Source organism: Pantherophis guttatus, chromosome 4 (assembly GCF_059756535.1).
Source record: "Pantherophis guttatus breed Tessera chromosome 4, ASM5975653v1, whole genome shotgun sequence".
NCBI classification, from domain to species: Eukaryota; Metazoa; Chordata; class Lepidosauria; order Squamata; family Colubridae; genus Pantherophis; species Pantherophis guttatus.
In genome coordinates this window covers 464,579-481,718 of record NC_142066.1, presented here as the reverse complement: position 1 = coordinate 481,718, position 17,140 = coordinate 464,579, and the positions used below count along the sequence as shown (strand labels likewise).

At 56.8% G+C, this 17,140-nt stretch overlaps 2 protein-coding genes across 8 annotated transcripts in view; one reads left to right on the top strand and one right to left on the bottom strand.

Annotated features, from left to right (window-relative positions):
• Positions 1 to 132: 132 nt before the first annotated feature.
• On the bottom strand, positions 133 to 11,532 carry INCA1 (inhibitor of CDK, cyclin A1 interacting protein 1). Of its 6 annotated transcripts, none has more exons than XM_034430866.3 (6): positions 11,348 to 11,532; positions 7,449 to 7,547; positions 6,690 to 6,732; positions 4,061 to 4,272; positions 2,258 to 2,408; positions 133 to 1,845 (listed from the first exon to the last, which is right to left on the bottom strand). In XM_034430866.3, the coding sequence occupies exons 2-6, from the start codon at positions 7,535 to 7,537 to the stop codon at positions 1,705 to 1,707; spliced, it is 636 nt and encodes a 211-aa protein (XP_034286757.2). In that variant the 5' UTR covers positions 7,538 to 7,547; positions 11,348 to 11,532; the 3' UTR covers positions 133 to 1,704. The 6 variants fall into 6 exon arrangements, with proteins under 6 accessions (XP_034286757.2, XP_087749886.1, XP_087749885.1 ...); XM_087893760.1 differs by having other exon boundaries at positions 4,090 to 4,272; positions 11,348 to 11,484; XM_087893759.1 differs by lacking the exon at positions 11,348 to 11,532 and adding an exon at positions 9,035 to 11,143.
• Positions 11,401 to 17,140, top strand: part of KIF1C (kinesin family member 1C) — an 18,333-nt gene continuing 12,593 nt past the window's right edge. The window contains exon 1 of one of the 2 annotated variants that reach the window (XM_087893722.1): positions 11,401 to 11,537. The gene's annotated coding sequence lies outside the window, so the exon portion shown is untranslated. The remainder of the gene's footprint in view (positions 11,538 to 17,140) is intronic. The other variant, XM_034430845.3, reaches the window with a different exon arrangement.

Sequence of the window (17,140 nt, the reverse complement as noted above, 5' to 3'; positions counted from 1 at the left end):
GGGGCAGCTGAAGAACAGCTATCTGGAAGGTGTCGTATTGGGGAGGGCCGAGCCACATGGAATGGGCAGGTGAGACCCCCAGCCTGTTTCCCCCAGTTAACGTTAAAAGGAAGCAAAAACCAACGATCAGAATTGAGTTCCACAAATGTATTTGATGAACAGGGTAACAACCAAACTCGCTCTCTTTTCCATTAGCACGGCCAGAGCATTTGGAGCCGTCTTAATCCGTTGGTCTTTTCCGTGCAGCAGAGGGGTCCCACTTGGTGGCAAATACGTACTTCGAATTAGGACTTGCGATTCCTTTGGGCGGAATGCTGCTGAGGAGGGGTGGGGGTGGGGGGCTGTACTGAATAAGGGAGGGGGCGTTTTCTTCCCCTGCAAACTCTCCCCGCCCTTAAGGAACATCAGTTGCATTGTTTCGTCAGCTGTGCCTTTAGAACCCTTACAAGCAGCGCCTTGAAACCAGAGAGATGGCTGGCCTCCAGTTAAAAACAGGTCTGTATTTTAAAAAGGCATTGCAAGCCAACTGAAGTGAAGGCCAGCCGTCTGTCCCCAGCCCCTTTCTGCTGGCAATGTCTGCCTGACATGGTTCAATCAAGATCGGATGGCCGGTTTCTGGAAAACGGAAGCCAAGTCTCCCACCCTTTTTAGTGGAAAAATAAACACACTGGGCCGCAGAAAGGATTAACCCGTGGGGAGAAAAAAATTCCAAGGCTTTATTTGCTCCCAAAAATCCACCTTGGAAAAGCCAACTTGGCTGAGGCCGCCAGCCTCATGAACAAGGACAGAGTGGGCTCCTGGGGGTCAGTCCTTCGGCCAGGCCAGGAAGCCTTCCACACACCTCCCCTCTTGTCATCCGGAGGGATGATCATGTTGGCCCGTGTTGGCCTTGGTGCGTGCGTATGTGTGCACGTGTGCATAAAGGAAAGCCTTTATCAGACTCCCAAGAACTGATTTCCCTGTAAACGGGCAACAATTGATCCTCAAACTACAAGGGTGAAACCTTCCTATTAACTTTCTGAGGATGTGTCCTCACCAAGTTCACCTCTCTCTCTGTTGGCAGGAAATATTGTGCTGCTTTTTATAATTTGCTTTAAGGGCGTGGAAGATGGGCAGAGAGAAAAGGGGAGGGGGGCACAGGTCAGCTGGGTGGGCCAAAGGTCTGAGGAGGAGAGCCTTCTCCTTGCAGCAGAAAAGGAGTGTCAGAAGAGACACTCTGCCACTCCTGAGCCCTGCAAAACATTGACAAGGCTGGCAAGGGCTCCTCTTTCTTCCAAACACCTCGCTGAGCTCCTCGGAGGAGCAGCTTACTCCTACGTTACATGCAGGTGGAGGAGGAGAGCCAAGGGAGAGAGAAGCCGGCCTTCGCCAGAATCAGGATTACTATGGAAACCCTCCTCAGTTTCCCCTGGTATTCGCTTTCTTTCCTCAGCCCACGGTGGAAGGTTTATTGACAGCACAAAGAAGAAAGAGAATCTCTCTGGCGTGCCAGTCGTAGGGGGTGGGGGCGCATTGGCAGACTTGCAAAAGGGAAATGAAAGCCCACCCCCCAAACAGGAAGGCCAAGCATGGATGGAGGAGAGAAGGAGTGGCCTTGGGTGGAGGAGACACGTGGGGGCTCCCAGGGAAGAGACACACGCACGGGGACCCCTGAACCCCTTTTGGCTCAGGCCACATTCACACACAACGTCCGCCTGGTCGCGGTTATTCTTCGGGTCGCAGCTCAGCGCTTCCTCCATGGAGAGAGCGGTGGTGGGCCGCCACAGCGTAGAAGGCCAGGGGGCTTTCTTCGGGGAACCTCAGGGGCTCCCTCAGGTTGGGGTTCCACTGCGGGTGGAGGAGGAGCTGCAAGGCAAGGTGGGAGTCAGTGGGAGGGGGGTGTATCCCATAATTAAACCCTCTTCCTCTGGAAGGGACAGGCTGGCGGCAGAATTAGGGTTGGGGTCTCGTGGAAAGATTAGATGGGGCCAATGGACCTTTTCAGTTTATTTCAGAACATTCCTTCTCAGGCTTGGTGTCCTTTGGGCATGTGGACTTCAATGCCCAGAATTCTTTGCTTTGCTAGCTGGGGAATTCTGGGAGTTGAAGCCCACAAAGCTGCCAAGTTTGAGAAACATCATTTAAGAGGAACCAAGGTCACCGCCTGCCCACTCACCCCACCCACCCCTCCGAATCTCTCACGGCGGGTGATGTTGCTAGGCAACAGTGGCCTCCCACCTGGTGGACTGCTTGCCGCCCCCACCTGCCAACTGCTCACCTGGGCACTGGTGCCTCTGCCCAGGAAGGGCCTGGCGTAGGGCTCTGGCATCCGGGCGGGGCTCGGCAGGCACGGAGGCAGGTCCCCGACCATCCCGTTCCTTTGTGGGGAGAGCTGGGGCAGAGCCCCCCTCTCCTGTGCTGCTTTCTGCCTTTGAAACAAAGGGGAGGGGAGGGGAGGTCAGGAGGGCTGCCGCTCCCTTTGGTCTCTGAGGGGGCACCTTTCATTTGACAGAGGCTGAGGAAAGGACTGCAAAGCAAGGGGAGGGGAGCCAAGTTTGCAAGGGATACGGTGTCATTTGCAGGGCAGTGAACCTGGGTCGCAAGCTGCGGAACCGGCCTCTGGCTTTTTGGGTCAGGACAGGCAAAGGTTGCCCCTTGCAATCCCACGCCAGCATTGCAGACGGCCCGCCAGGAGGGGAGGGCCTGAACCAGGCCGGGGGAGGGTCTGGTGCGCTCCCTGCCCCTTCCGGAGTGGGAATCAAGTCCTCCTCCTAAGCTTCAGGAGGGTTGGCTCTTTCGGGCGAAGCAGGAGGGCGCCCGTGCTGCCTGGGTCAGGCGAACGTAGCCTTTTGGGGGTTGAGATAAACCAGACTCGGGGTTCAGAAGGTGGTGTGAAGCAGGCAAGAAGCACAGTGTGTGTGTGTGGGGGGGGGGCGCAGCTGCTTTGATGAAAGGAGCGGATGGGTGAACCAGGGGTTCTGTGGCCCCTCCCTTAAACGAAGGGGTAACCAGGGTTTGCATCCCCAGAAGGGGCCACTTGGGACAGAACAGAAGCCCAACCTCCAGCAGCCGTTTCCATGCAGCAGAGGATACACAAGTAGTCCTTGACTTACGACTGGTCACGGCTGTCCCCCCCTCCCCCCACGATCACAGGACACATGTTGGGTGCTCGGCAACCGGTCTGCGTTTATGGCCACTCACAGCGTCCCATTTTTGCTGAAACCGATGTTGGCTTCCAGTTTTGGGCAAAATGACCCATAGGAAACAATGGGTTCGCTTAACGACCATAGCAAAAAGAGTTGTAAAATCAGGTCCGGTCACAAGATGACCCACTTTGTGACCATTACAACTTATGACCCATAATAGGCGGGCTCTGTTGTGGTTGTAAGTCAAGGACCTTCTGCAAGGCCTGGGTGAGAGCAGCCAGAGGCCAAGGTCGCGAGAGGCGGCCGGCAGTGGAGGGAGGCCGGGGGTCCCCTGGGGCTTTCCCTGCTTGCAAGGCTCCGGCCTTCCCTAACCTGCTACAGCCAGTCCTCAACTTACAACAGTGCATTTGGTTCATTCTTCACATTCTTCACAGTTGCGACCATCGCAGTATCACCACAGCCATGGGGCCAAAATTCACGGAGCTTGACAACTGGCTCGTATTTATGACGGTCACCGTGTCCCGGGGGCAGTCACATGACTCCCTTTTGCGACTTCCTGACCAGCAAAGCCAACCATGGTACTCATTTCGTACCTGCTGATGATTTGCTTAACGACTGTGGCAAGAAAAGTTGTCAAATGGGGCAAACCTCATTTAACAAAAGTCTCACTTAACAACAGAAATTGTGATTGTAAGTCGAGGACTACCTGTATTATCTGTCAAATGCCCTGAAGGGTGTGTGTGTGGGGGGGGGGGAGTGACCCCTGGGCAGAGTCCTAAGGAAACAAACCAGCCGTGGGGTTGGAGACCCCGGAAGACTTCCTCGTCTACGAACCGGACTCTGACCTTTGGCCCCGGGGCCACCAGAATCCCCTCCTGCCCACCTGCGCGTGCCCCAAGTTCCCTCTGCCTTTACGAATGATGAGGGTTCCCTACTTGTCGATGTTGCTTTGCCGTCTCTTCACCTCCTCCAGATGATACAACACGGACAAGCCACGGAGGCGTCCGAGGCCCTTCTGCTTCGGACCCTTCCTCTTCTTCTGACACAACTCCTTGGGGGAGGGGAGGCTCAGCGGAGTAGGGGCCGCCTCCCAGGGCCAAGGCCCCCCCTCCTCTCCTGCAGGCCGCTGGGCTGCACAGCCGGACATCTAAAGAGAGGGAAGCCAAGCGGCTTTATGTTGGTCCTGCTCAAGTTCCTTCTAAGCAGGGGTCTCTCCAACCTTGGCAGCTTTAAGCCTGGTGGACTTCAACTCCCAGAATTCCTTTGCTGGCTGGGGAATTCTGGGAGTTGGTCCTCCAGGCTTAAAGTTGCCAAGGTTGGAGAGACCCCTGCTTAGAAGGACTTCATGCTTCAGTGACTTAGAAATAATGTCCATTTCAATCCAGGGAGAAGAAGGGACCCCCTGCTTATCAATCAGAAGACGCCGGTTCCTTGGCTTCATTGTTGAACCTTCAGCAAGAGTTCTGTGGGGATGGAGCAGCCCCCTCGGAGGGTAACCACACACGTGTCTGGCCCATAGACTGGGGAATAAAGGAAGTATTGGAGGTGATTCTACGTTTAGTGGGATCAAGTTAAAAGAGGAATTATCTTCTACACCTATGAAAGAAGAAGGGGAAGAGGAAACACTCCTTTTCCAGGGACTGTACAATCCCTCTCATCCCTCTTGAAAAGAAAATAGATTTTTTTCTTCTTCTGTACTCTCCACACATACTCAGCTGAACCATTGCAGACTGATATTTAGGGAGGGGCCTTAAGGAAAAAAGGGGTTATTAAGCCCAGGCCATGCCTTTTGTATGCAAATCGCTTCCTCTGGAAAAGCCACATTCCAAAGATCAGCTCCTCTGAAATGCTACAGAATACTAATGCCCACAAAGAAGGGGGTTGGTCAGTGGGCCTGGACCCCAGATTCCACCCTTCCCCAAGATTCATCTCACTGGCATGGGAGTGTGTCCGTTTGGGCTCTGCAGGGCTGGTGAAACCCTTTTGCCCAGCTATTTCACAGCCCCCCCCCAGTGCCCCCCAGCATGGCTCCTCAGATCTTGGGGGCCCCATGTTTTTCTCTGCAAGGCCCATGGTGCTGAACCAAACTCGGCTTCTGTGGCTTGTGCCAGACTGGATTCCGACTGCCCTCGATCAGGGGTGCTTTGGGGAGCCCTCTGCCATCCTGCACGCCACCACACGTATGGGCCAAGCACTGTGGCTGGGCAGAGGCCAGGGAGGGTGGTAAGGTTTGGGGGTCAGGGGGAAGATTTCTGTTTGGGTCAGCAGGCCCCATTAATCCCCACTCCCACCCAGCAAAGTCATGAACATCCCTAATTAGCACCTCCGGGTGAGCTAAGCGTGACAAAATCCTGACCCCTGACCCAGGCTCTGCCCCACTTCAGAAGGTAATTTAATTCAGGAAAGGGAAGTGTGGAGGACAGAAGCAGAATATTCCCAAGTTTACCAGGAGACGTGGCTTTTAGAAACCAGATTCACTCCCTTTTCTTTATGGGTCTCAGGCAGCAATTCTCCTTCAGGAGATGGTAGCAGCTGCTGAAGCTCACGTGGGCCCCCTCCCCACCCCCACCAGAAGGAGACTTGAGCAGGGCATCCATCTGTCTGTCATCTGTCTGTGGCCAGGATGGCTTCTCCATTTCAAAGGCACCCTTTGAATAAGAGCAGGGAAACCATCAAACAAAGGATGGGCCTGAGCCGGGCAATCAGGAGTGCCTTTGTAGGGTGGATACCAGGGAGAAGGCTGGTCCAGCAAGACACGGCCCTGCCCTACAAATTCTGGGTTTGAGGTCAAAGACAGGAACCCCAAATGCTTAGCCCGAAGCCCCCACCAGGCTTTGCTAAATGAGTAATTTAGCTCAGGGTGTCTGTGTGTATCTTTGTCCTTCCAGACCAGAGTGGATCCAGATCAGCTTGGTCCCCTGTTGCTTCCTCCCAGAGTCTTTGGTCTTCCCTCTGAAGAAGGGAAGGGGGGAGCCTCGGCCTTGCTCCGTCCGCCCAGACAGTCAGTGTCATCTCAGCCCATGGGATCAGGGGAGGCCTGGGATCTTGCCTCCGAGACTTCCCCCCAAAGACCAGGGCAGCCCAATGCTACACCTGGTGGGAGCCCCAAACGGTGGCAAAGATATCCCACCGTAGGGAAGTTATTCCCTGGGAGTGGCGGTCGGGGCATCTGGTGATGCAGACAAAGGTGCCCTCATCAGGGGTGGGCAGCAAAGGGAGGAGGTCCTGCGGCCACAGCACCCTCCGGACAACCCCCAGGACAGAGTCCACTGCTCGCTCGGACCCTCTGCCCAAAGAGGCTGCCTCTCCCAGGTGGCTCAGCCAGGCAGGGGTTCCTTCGCAGGCCGAAGTCTTGTGTGTCGGAGGTTTTCCAGGTAACTCATGGCCTTCCTTTCCCTTGCTCCGTGGGGTCTCCTATAAAGCACTGGGGTCCCCCAAGGCCCACACAAAGCCCAGCTTAACCGACAGACAAACTCCGCTTGTGACTTCTACTTTTCACAGGGAAGAAGCAGGCGGAAAACCAATGATTGAAAAGAAGGCCTCATCCAGGCCATTAAAACCTACCAGCAGAGGTGGGGCCTCCTGGTATTCTTCCATCCAGAGGGAACTGAAAGGGAAACGGGCAGGGAAGTACTATTGGCTTTTACTTCGGAATTCCTTATATATTAAATTTAGGAGAAATAATCAGCTGTAGGAACTCAGCTGGACCTGGTGCAAATCTTTAAATTTGGAATCATTGGCTAGAATGGCAAGTCAAAGCAAAAATTCTGATTTAGTGCTTGCGAAGAGTCTCTTAGTCTCATCAGCAAATAACTTTTCCAGAAACAGGGAGCAAAATCTTCCTTCTTGCAAACAAAAGTGAGCCATAGCTTCCCAATGTAATACAGGTAGTCCTCGGCTTACGGCCACAATGGAGCTCAACATTTCTGTTGCTAAGCAAGACAGCTGTGAAGTGAGTTTTGCCCCATTTTACAACCTTTCTTGCCACACTTCTTAAGTGAATTACTGCAGGTGTTAAGTGAGTAATGCAGTAATCTGGCTTCCCCACTGACTATGCTTGTCAGAAAGTCGCAAAAGGGGATCACGTGAATCTGGGACACTATGACCGTCATGAGTATGAGTCAGTTGCCAAGCGTCTGAATTTGGAGCATGTAACTGTGGTCGTAAGTGTGGAAACCAGTCATAAGTCACTTTTTTCAGTGCCGTTGTAACTTCGGTCACCAAGTGGGAGGTTATAAGTCGAGGACTACCTGTATCAGGGAGAGAAACCTGGAACGGTGTTTTTCCCCCCACGATCTCACCTGCCAGGATCGCGAAACGTACCTTGGCTGCTGAACAAGCCTGTCCCAAAAGTCGGTGGTGCAATGGGCATCGCTGGAGGGGGCAACCTCGGGCTGATCTCTGCTGACCATCTTGGACTGCCTTGAAAACAGGATGGTGCAAAGCCATTAGTTTTCAGCCAATTATTTTGCAAGAAAATGTCCTTATTGCATTACCAACAGAATCTGGCGTGCTATTAAAACACCTGACGTTGCTCAGAGGTGGAAAAGGAGACGGAGCGTTCGATGGTTGTGGCACCAACGCATGGAAGCACTTCCGTCCCTGGATCGCACTGCCCTCCTGTCCATTTCCCTCAGGCCGCTTCCTCTTCCTTTTGACACAATTCCAGGAGAGGAATCAAAAGGTGTAATAGAACCAGCCTTTCCTGGAAGTCAACCGTTTCACTACAGAAATGCAAGCTCGGCCTAAGAAGGAAAGGAATAATAAGTTCCTCCTGCGGTGATGGATGGAGTTGTCTCAAAGTTTGGGGCAATGTCAAAGGAAGCAGAGCAGACTGAATTTGTTCCAAGGAAAAGCTCATCTTTTATCAATATGTAACAGTAAAATAATACTGAAGAAAGATTAAAATAGCTTATCAGAAGCTACACAAGATACTCCACAGAGAGCCTAAGAAACACAATCATTTGAAAGGATTAAAGTTCAACAAAAGGCAGAAAATCAGTTTATAATCAGTTATGACTTCTAGCAGAATTTCTCTTGGGTCAAATGGCAAGGATTAACAGCCATGTAGTGGCTGATGAAGCATTCATTTCTGGTCCAAGGGTTAAAAGCAGTGCAAAAGAGGAAGAGGTCATATTACAGTTGAGGGTTCAAACACCTTTGGCCAGTGCAAAAGTCCAATGTGCAGAGTGGAATTTATCTGTGGAAATGTGTGCGAGGCTGCACAGAAATTAAGCACCAGGTGGCAGCAGAGACCAAAAACCCTCCTCCCTCCTGCCATCTAGGGGCGGGCTGCAGTTCTGCTATCCAGAATGGGAGCCCTAAATTTAAGGCTACCGAGCGGCATCTGTCTTGTGGTTGGTATTTGGTGACAGTGATACTTGACAATTATAGTTCAAAACAATGATTGAAGGAGTAACTGGGCTTACAGGTATGGCAAGGAATAAGAGATCCATTGAGATACTAGTTTGGCTCTGTATTGCATTATTTACTTACTTTTGCAGGTTTTACTAATGTAGGTTGTATAACAGATGCATGAATACCCATCCTTGTTTTCATACAACTGATTTACAGGTAGTTCTCATTTAGAAACCACAATAGGGACCCACAATTTGGTCGTTAGGTGAAGTGGTTGCTAAGCGGAGCCACAACTGCGCTTGTAATCTTCCTTCAGCTTTTCTTTGCTTTACAGACTTGTGAAGGTCATACACATAAGCATTGGTCACAAAGTTACCTTTTCATCATGGTGATGAAGGTATAAGGCAGTTGATAAACAAGGACTCCCTGCATAGCATTAAATTTTTAAAACCCGCAACTAAGTAAATGCAAATATTCAAACCGAGTTCAGGTCAATTGGGAAGACTTTGCAACGTATTTATAGCTTGGAAAATGGATTTAATTTTCATTACCCATTTATTGTCGTCTGTTCCCCGAGTTCTTTGGCGTTAACTTATTAATATTTATTGGCATGGTTTAATTCAATTCCTTTTTAATCATTTCAGAGCTTCAAAGATACGGAAAAGAATTAGACAACCGTGCAGTCAGCAACATGCCATGTGATGTCTTTGGAGGCAGAAAATATTATCGAATTCATCATCTCCATCACGAGCAGAAGCTCCTGTGGAGGGTTTGGTTTTACGTAACTCGTGCCCACGTGTCTCGTTGAGTTCACTTCCACTAATATTCATAGCCCCTTTGCCTCTGCTTCTGGAGTGCGGCGATGCCACAGACTGAAGCCAAACGCAACTGGTTTAATAAATATATCACAAGACCTAAAAAATGTCTGCAAAGGCACCTCCTAATCTGCCAAAGAAAGAGGAGGAATCTTTTGCAGACCGCGGCTAAGATGTGGGCCGTTCCAATCAGCTTTCCCTGCTGCCTGCCGGTCACTCAGGCCACAAGGCTCTGCCCGTGGATCCCTGTTCCATAAGCAGTGTCAGAGATAGGTAGTCCTTGACTTACAACCATAAATTAGCCCAAAGTTTTCACTGCTAAACAAGACAATTAAGTGAATTTTGTCCCATTTTACAACCTCTCTTGCCACAGTTGTTAAGATTCACTTAACAACAGTTAGGTGAATCTGGCTTCCCCACTGACTCTGCTTGTCAGAAGGTCGCAAAAAGTGATCACGTGACCCTGGGATACTGCAACTGTCACAAGTACATGCCAGTTGCCAAGTATCCACATTTTGATCATGTACTGTAGGGATGCTGCGATGGTCGCAAGTGTGAGAACTGGTCATAAATCCCCTTTGTCCGTGCCGTTGTAACTCTGAACGCTCACTAAACGAATGGTTGTAAGTTATGGACTATCTGTACTAAGGTATAGCTTACGATTTGTAGGGTTTCTCAGTCATCCAGGTTGTCCCAAAGGGGCTTTTTCAAAGGGCAACTGGACTTTGCATCCTGGCTCAGGTGACCCTGAAGGGCAGAGGTAAACCCCCAAGTGGCCTCAACAACTGATGACCGGATGATCTTCCATTCCTCACCCTTCAGTCCGCACGGAAGAAGCTTCTTGGATGGGAAGTGAAACATTTTCAAGGGGAAAAAAACAAGAAAGCCCAGCTGCCTTTTGAAAAAGCCCCTTTGGGACAACCGTGACTTGGATGGTTGAGAAGCTCCACAGACGTCCAACTTCATGACTTGGCTTAATAACGGTCTATGGAGATTCCCAACCATCCAGCTCACGGTTGTCCCAAAGGGGCTTTTTCAAAAGGCAGCTGGAATTTTTCACTTTTTTTCCTTGAAAACATTTTGCTTCTCATCCAAGAAGCTTCTTCAATTCCGGATGAGAAGCGAAAGGCTTTCAAGGGAAAAAAAATTAAGAAAGCTCAGCTGCCTTTTGGAAAAGCCCCTTTGGGACCCCCAGGCCTTCTGGACTCCCCTCGGCCTGCACGGAAATCCCCGATATTTCGCTTTTCTCCCCATTTTCGGGGAAGAACGTTTGCGAGGCCAGCGGGGCCCCGAGGGCGTCTTCCTGGGGCGGCAGCTTCCAGAGGAGCCCGGCTCGCTCGGCTTCCCTGCCCAGCCGCCTCGGAGCAGCCCCCGAGGGGACCCCGGCCTCCTGGGCAGCCTCTGCGAGGGCTGCTCTCCCCGCCTTCCCTGGAGCATCCGCCGGGCCCCCGAGGGGCACGTACTTCACGAAGGGCCCCAGCGTGGCCCCGCCGCCTTCCCCCACGGCCTCCGCTCGGCCCCCTCCGTCCATCTTGCGGGCCCGCGAGAGAGGGGCCCGGGCAGAGCAGCCCAGAGGGCGGACCAGGGAGGGGGGCTCAGGCCGGGGGTCGGCCCGTAAAAAGGAGCCCCGGGGATGCCGCAGCGGGAAGGCCCAGACGAACCCTCAGCCGCCCCTGACAGGAGGCCGAGGGGACTACCGGCCCCAGAAGGCTCTGCGCGGGCGCCGCGGGGCACCCTGGGAGCGAAGGGCGAGGCGCTCCCGCCCTCAGCGCGCCAACACCCAGCGGCGGCCGGCAGGGGGCGCTCCGAGGCTGCAGAGCGCGGCTGCCGCGAACAAAAGGCAGCGAGGGGGGAGGGGGGAGGGGGGAGGGGAGGGGCCTCCGGCTGGGGGAGGGGCGCAAGGGCGGGGCAGGAGGCTTATTCCCCTGTTGTTGGGCGGGGCGTCCGGGGGCGCCGCGGGAGAGAGACCCCCCCTCCCTTTGCTGCTGCTGCTGCTGCAGAGCCGCCGGCGGGCGGTGGGGGGGGGGCGGGGCGGGGCGGGCGTCCTACCTGGCGGGGCTGTTGCTGGGCCGGAGCGCGGCGCCCCTTTAAGAGCCGGGGAGGGCCGGGTCTCTCCGGTCTCGCGACATTCCTGCCCGCCCCGCCCCTCGCCCGCCCGGCATCTGCCTCGCCTGCCGGGCGCTGCCCGAGGACGCCGAGCCCAGCCGAGCGGAGGGAGCAGCGGCGGCGGCCGCGGAAGGTGGGCGGCGGCCGGAGGGGGCGCTGGGGGGGGGGGGGCTCGGCCCGGGACTCTGCGGGTGGGCGAGGGGAGGGGAGGGAGGGGGTCTCGCTGCCGTCGCCTCCTCCCCCCCTCCCTCCTCCTCCTCCTCCTCCTGGGGGGGGCGGTGGGGGGGGGTCGCAGGACGCGGCGCTGCTTGCAGGGGCTGAGCTGGGCGGGAGGCGCGCCAGGCGGGGAGGGGGAGGGGGAGGGGGAGGGGAGGGGGTCTCTCTCCGACTGCAGCGGATCCCGCCCTGGGCGGCCTGGAGGAAGAAGCGCTGGTCCCTCGGCCGCTTCTACCCCGAAGAGGCTCGCCCGGCGGCTGTGCCAGGGCTCGGGAGAGGCTGGGCTGCCCCCTCGGTTGCCTCTTGACTTTTCCGGCGCTTTCTGGGGAGGGGGAGCTGCTCTTGCATTGGGAAGATGAGCTGAGCCCCCCTCCCCCCTCCGGCTCCTCCTCCTCCTCCTCCTCCTCCTCCTCGGGCTCCAAAGGCCGATCTGGGAGGGAGGGAGGGAGGGAGGGAGGGAGGCCATCCCATAATGCCCCCACCTGACGGCTGGCCTGGCAGCTTCAGCTCACCTTCCCTGCCTGCCAACTGGGTGGCAGATCCGAGGGTCTTGCAATGAAAGCAGGTGCCTGGAGGAGGTGGGCTCTGCCTCCTGGCCACACTTGGCTGGCATTGCCGTGGCTGCCGTTTTGCCCCCTTCCTCTGGAAACCCGGTGGCTTCTGCATCTAGGGCAGCCCTCCTGGCCTTTGGCACTCTCCCCAGGCATCCCTTTGCTCCCCCATCACCCCCCCACCTTCACTGCCCTGAGCTTGGCCTTGGGGCATTCAGGCTTCTCTGGGGCACCTTGCCGGAGGTTGGCTCGGCCTCTGCCCCGGGCAGAGGCAATTTGGGCAAAGCCTAGTCCACGGGCCACGGTCGGTCACGTGGCGGAGGGATCCCGAGAGGCTGTGGATGAGGCTGAGCTGGGCAGCCGGGCGCTCAGAGCTGCCCTGAGGAAGGGAAGGGACCCTCGTGACGCTGCCCTGATTGCCAGCTCCCTGGGCTTTGGGTGCCCTTCCTTTTCGGCCTCCTGTGTAAATGCCGGCTGTGCCATTAGACCTGGAAACGTGGTGGTGACCGTTTCGTGACCCACTGCTGCCGCTTTTGCCGCTCAGCGGCCCCCCCCCCACTTCTCCGCTTGCCCTGTGTGCCGAGATCCGCTCTCGGGGCTGGTTGGCGCAAAGCAGCAATTTTGAGAGCTGCGTCTGAGGCTGAACCAGCCAAGAATGCAGCCGTGCCCTTCTCTCTGCCCTTCCCGGCAGTTTGGGTTCCCCTCTGGAGCTGTCAGAAAGCCGAGATCAAAACATGGGCGTGTGTGTGTGTGTGCCGACTTCTGCCCTGCTCTGGGACTGGCACCTCCCGTGTGACATTTCACAGCAGGGAGACCCAGCCAGGGAGGCCGTTGCCGCCTCTGACTGCTCCACCCGTTGTGCTGGGAGAACCTTGTCCAGATTTCCGGCCTGTCTTGGCCAGTGGGATCGAGGCCAGATGCAGCCATTGCCACCCCCCCCCAATTGCAAGAGAGTGAGGGGAGGCTCTGATTTGCAAGGTTTTCCACCTCCACCGAAGGGTCCCGGTTTCTCTTTGCCCTGCCTTCACCAATGGAGGAGGAGGAGGAGGAGGAGGGCTGCTCCCTTCCGAAGGGCCGGATTCCTTAGCGCCTCCGTCAGATGCTGGTTAGGTATTGTAGGAATCCTCCAGGGGCAGGAGAGGGAGAGACGGGCTCTGGCCCACTGACAGCCAAGCGCTGCCCTGCCTTTTGCCCGCCTCCGTCCTGCTGATAACAGGGAGGAATGGCTGCAAGCTCGGCTCTCGGATGGTCTGCCTTCCTTGAGGGGCTCAGCAGCCCCTCCCTCCTCCTCTGCCATGCCTGGGCTGCCACTTGTCCTGGCACGCCAGCTTCCAGGTCTCTGCAGGGGTCCCGTGCCTGATCATAGCCCTTCCTTCACTTACCGGTAACTGGCATCAAAGGGCCTCTCGCCCTGTAATTTAGCCGAGCAAAATCGGGGATTAAGAGCCTCCTTCCGCTTTGGGGGACGCTCGCTCTCCTCTCCGTGGGGACTGCCTGGCCCTCCATGGGGGGGGGGGAGAAGTTATCAGTGCCTCTTCCTGCCAGAGCAAAGGGGCTGGGGCATCTTCCAGAGGGCGTGTCCCTGTTTCCTACCTGCCTGGCAGGTGATTACAGGGATTAGCAGAACTCGGGGTGGAGAAGCATCAATTAAAGTCTTACTGCCCCCCCCCTTGGTTGCCTGGCAGGCTCCCCCACAGGCTGAGGGCCCCAGAGTGGTCTGAATCCTTGGCACCCCCCCACCCACCCCCAGTGAACCAGACTGGCAGAAGCTGGCCAGCTTCAGCACGTGGGACTTTGTTCTGCAGGCTCAGCCATCTGCCCCAAGGGAGGGGGGAGGTCCGGAATCCTCCCCCCCTCTGGTGGCTGAGTCTCCCTGGTGCACCTGAACAGGGCAGGAGGGAAAGGGGAGCGTGGGAAGAGGCCGTAGTGCCAAGCGCCCGTTTTTGTGTTGTGCCCCAAGAGCTTCGCTGGGGATCAGTCAGATGGGGGAACTTGCCTGAGGAGGAGGAGGGGGCTTCCTCGCATCCGTGGCTCTGTCTGGGTGAGGGGCCAGAATAGCCAAGGGATTGTGAGCTCCCTCTGCGTTGGCACACAGTCGGCTTCCTCTGGGAAAGGACAGCTGCCCTCCCAGTCGCTCACTCGCTTGCCCGGCAGGCGGGCGGTTGTGTGGGTCGGTCCACACCCAGTGGCAGCACGGAGCTCAGGGGCCACAGGCAGGGGAGGGGCCACTTTCCCCTCCTGGGCAGGGGTGAAATGTAAAATTTGTTACTACCGGTTCTGTGGGCGTGGCTTGGTGGTGGTGGGGTAATGTGGCTGGGTAGGGTGGCCAACTTTTTTTTTTTTTAACTTTAACTTTTCAAAGCATTTTTTCTAATGCTTTGAAAAGCCTCTGCTGATCAGGCAACTCAGCTGGGATCGTCAGAGACTTTTCAAAGCATTTTTTTTACCACCTCTTCGGCCAAGAGGTTGTAGAAAAAAATGCTTTTAAAGGTAAAAAAAAAAGCCTCTGATGATCGCGCGGCTCAGCTGGGCATGGGGGGGGGGCAGGGATTTTTGCTACCGGTTCTCTGAACCACCCGCCACCATCGCTACCAGATCGGGTGATCCTGTCCGAACTGGGAGCATTTCAGCCCTACTCCTGGGGCTGAAGGGGGAAAGCGAGACGCAGCCTGGCAGTGCCCTCCAAGAGGCCTTGAGAAGCCCTTGGGGCCCCAGAGCGGGGGGGGAGGGGGAGAAAGAGCTGGGGAGTGTTTTCCAACCCAGGATGAGGATCCCACAGCTTTGGGGGCTGGGGTCTTTGCAAGGGCAGGGGCTTATTTAATACTTGCCAAAGCTGTGCCATCTGTCTTGGGGGGCAGGAAAGCAGAGTTCCTGATGGAAACCTGGGCAGATTGGCATGGCTTGACTTGCCCCCCCCACCACCTTTGCTTGTCCCTTCTGGTTGCCTGGCTTCTCAGGGGGTGGAGCTGGGGGGGCAGCCTCCGAAGTTAGCCTCAGTCCTACCTCTGCTGTGGGGTGGGTGGCAGTGAAGGGACTCGGCTTGCCTCGGAGGAAGAGGGGCAGTTGGCAGAAATGGGCAAGCCAAGATCGGCTCCTGTGAGCAGCTGCTGGCCGCGTTTGCCCCTCTGCCCCGAACTGCAGGAGGGCACTGAGAGGAGGGCAGTTCTGCTGCCAGGGAACCCAGGTGGGTCTCAAGCGGTTCCCTCTTGTTCCCCAAAGCCTCTTCCTCGGGGGAGGGGGGGCAGAGGGCAAGAGAGGCCTGCAAGGAGGAGACTGCTGAGGAAGGGGGGGGGTAGCAGCAACCTCTTCTCACATGCCCCCTCCCCCCCGTGCAGAGGAGCAGGAGAGAGGGTGGGGAGGGGCTTCCTTTGCCCCCACAGGACACTCCCCCCCCCCAGCTACTCTGGTCTCCCCTTCCTCCCAGCCTCGGGGGGCAAAGGGGTGGGAGGAACCCAGGAGAACCAGGAGCTCCCAATCGGGAAGCCTGACTCACACCCGACACAACTGGATTGTCTGCACAAGGGCACACTCGGCAACTCCGGCTTCTGTTTAGCCCGGCTGGAGCCTCCCTGTGAGAAGAAGACATGAATAAAATATTTTGCCCCCCCCCCCCCGGCTGCTACTTATCTTGGCAGTCGCCCCCCCTCCCCCCAAGCAGCCCAGGTGGAGGCCCCCGTCTGCTGCCGGCTGGGCCTGGCTCCCCTGGGCGGTTTGGCTGGGGGGCTGGAGGCCGGGGAGGGCCCCTTCATCTCAGTGCCCGGCAGAAAGGCCCCTCAGTGGCGCTTGGGCACGGGTGGGCGGGGCTTCCCTGAAGGGGGCGCTTGTGCAAGGGCCCACGTCTCTTGCGGCACCCGTGTGTGCGTAGGTGTGCCTGGGGCCGTGGAAGAGGAGGCTCCAAGCCGGTGCTCCCTCTTTCTTCCAGGCCTCGGTTGCCAGGGAACAGCTGTCTCGGCTAAAAATAATTTGATTTTTCGCTGTCATCAGCCGTCATGTGAGCGAAGAGGCTTGTTTTTCGGCCCCCGGGCTGGCTCTGGTGCCCTTGGGCTCACATTGTGGGAGGAGGGGCGCTGGGGTCCTGCGCTCCACACCCAGAGCGGGGGGGGGGCAGAGGCCACCCCCAGGCGGAGACCCCAGTTGGCACCTGGCAGACCCCGACTGATTCTGCGGCCGGGTTCAAGGCTGGGGGGCAGCCTTGGGGAGGTTCCCGGGAGGGGGTCTGGGAGGGGGGTCCAGACCTCTCAGCAGAAGGCAGCCGGGCCTCCTGCCCCTGGACCCCACAGGCCTGGCATCGCTGTGACTCAACCAGCCTGTCCTGCCAGGCGAGGGCCGGGCTGGTGTTTATCTGGGCCCGGTCGTGCGCAGGAAGTGCAGCTGGGGGGGGAGGGCTCTGCACAATGGGGGGAAGTCAGCGATCTGGGGAAGAGGGAGACCTGCAAATGGGGCAGGGAAGCCCCCAGCGACCTTGGAAGCCCCCGGCAGCAAATCAGTGGCAAGAGGGTGGGGTTGGCATGGGCACCACCCCAACTTCCCGAGGGTGATTTTGACTGGCAGTGGTTGTAGGTTTCTGGCAAGAATTCTGTGACGATGTTGGCAGGGCGCATAGCCCACATCTGGGGCTGGTGTCATGGGCTCCCCCACAGTCCTGGGGGGGGAGGGAGGGAGGGAGGAGGTCTGCAGAAGGAACCGTGAGGGTCAGTGGGGCTGAGGAAGATGCAGCTGGGGCTCTGGGCCGTTGAGTCGCTGGACGGTTGGCCCTTAGGCCGGATGTGCATAGAAGGGGGCACCGGCACCGCCGTGGCAGCTTTACGGAAGAGGCCGCTGCTGCCCCACCCCTGGGGACCCTCATCAGTGCCTGCTGGGGCAGCTGGCTGACCTGTGGGGCAGGGGGGGGAGGATGTGGAAGTGGCTCAGGGTAAGGATCTAGCCTGACCTGAGCAGGTTCCTAGGACACCTGGCTGGCCAAAAGGGG

Excerpts from the sequence above, each read along its gene's own strand:
- INCA1 (XM_034430863.2), bottom strand. The coding sequence starts at position 10,829 with ATGGACGGAGGGGGCCGAGCGGAGGCCGTGGGGGAAGGCGGCGGGGCC. Across the intron at positions 4,273-6,689 it reads AGGAGGCCCCACCTCTGCTG|ATGTCCGGCTGTGCAGCCCA; the intron begins GTAGGTTTTAAT and ends CCCTCTCTTTAG. Across the intron at positions 1,846-2,257 it reads GCAGAGGCACCAGTGCCCAG|CTCCTCCTCCACCCGCAGTG; the intron begins GTGAGCAGTTGG and ends CTTGCCTTGCAG.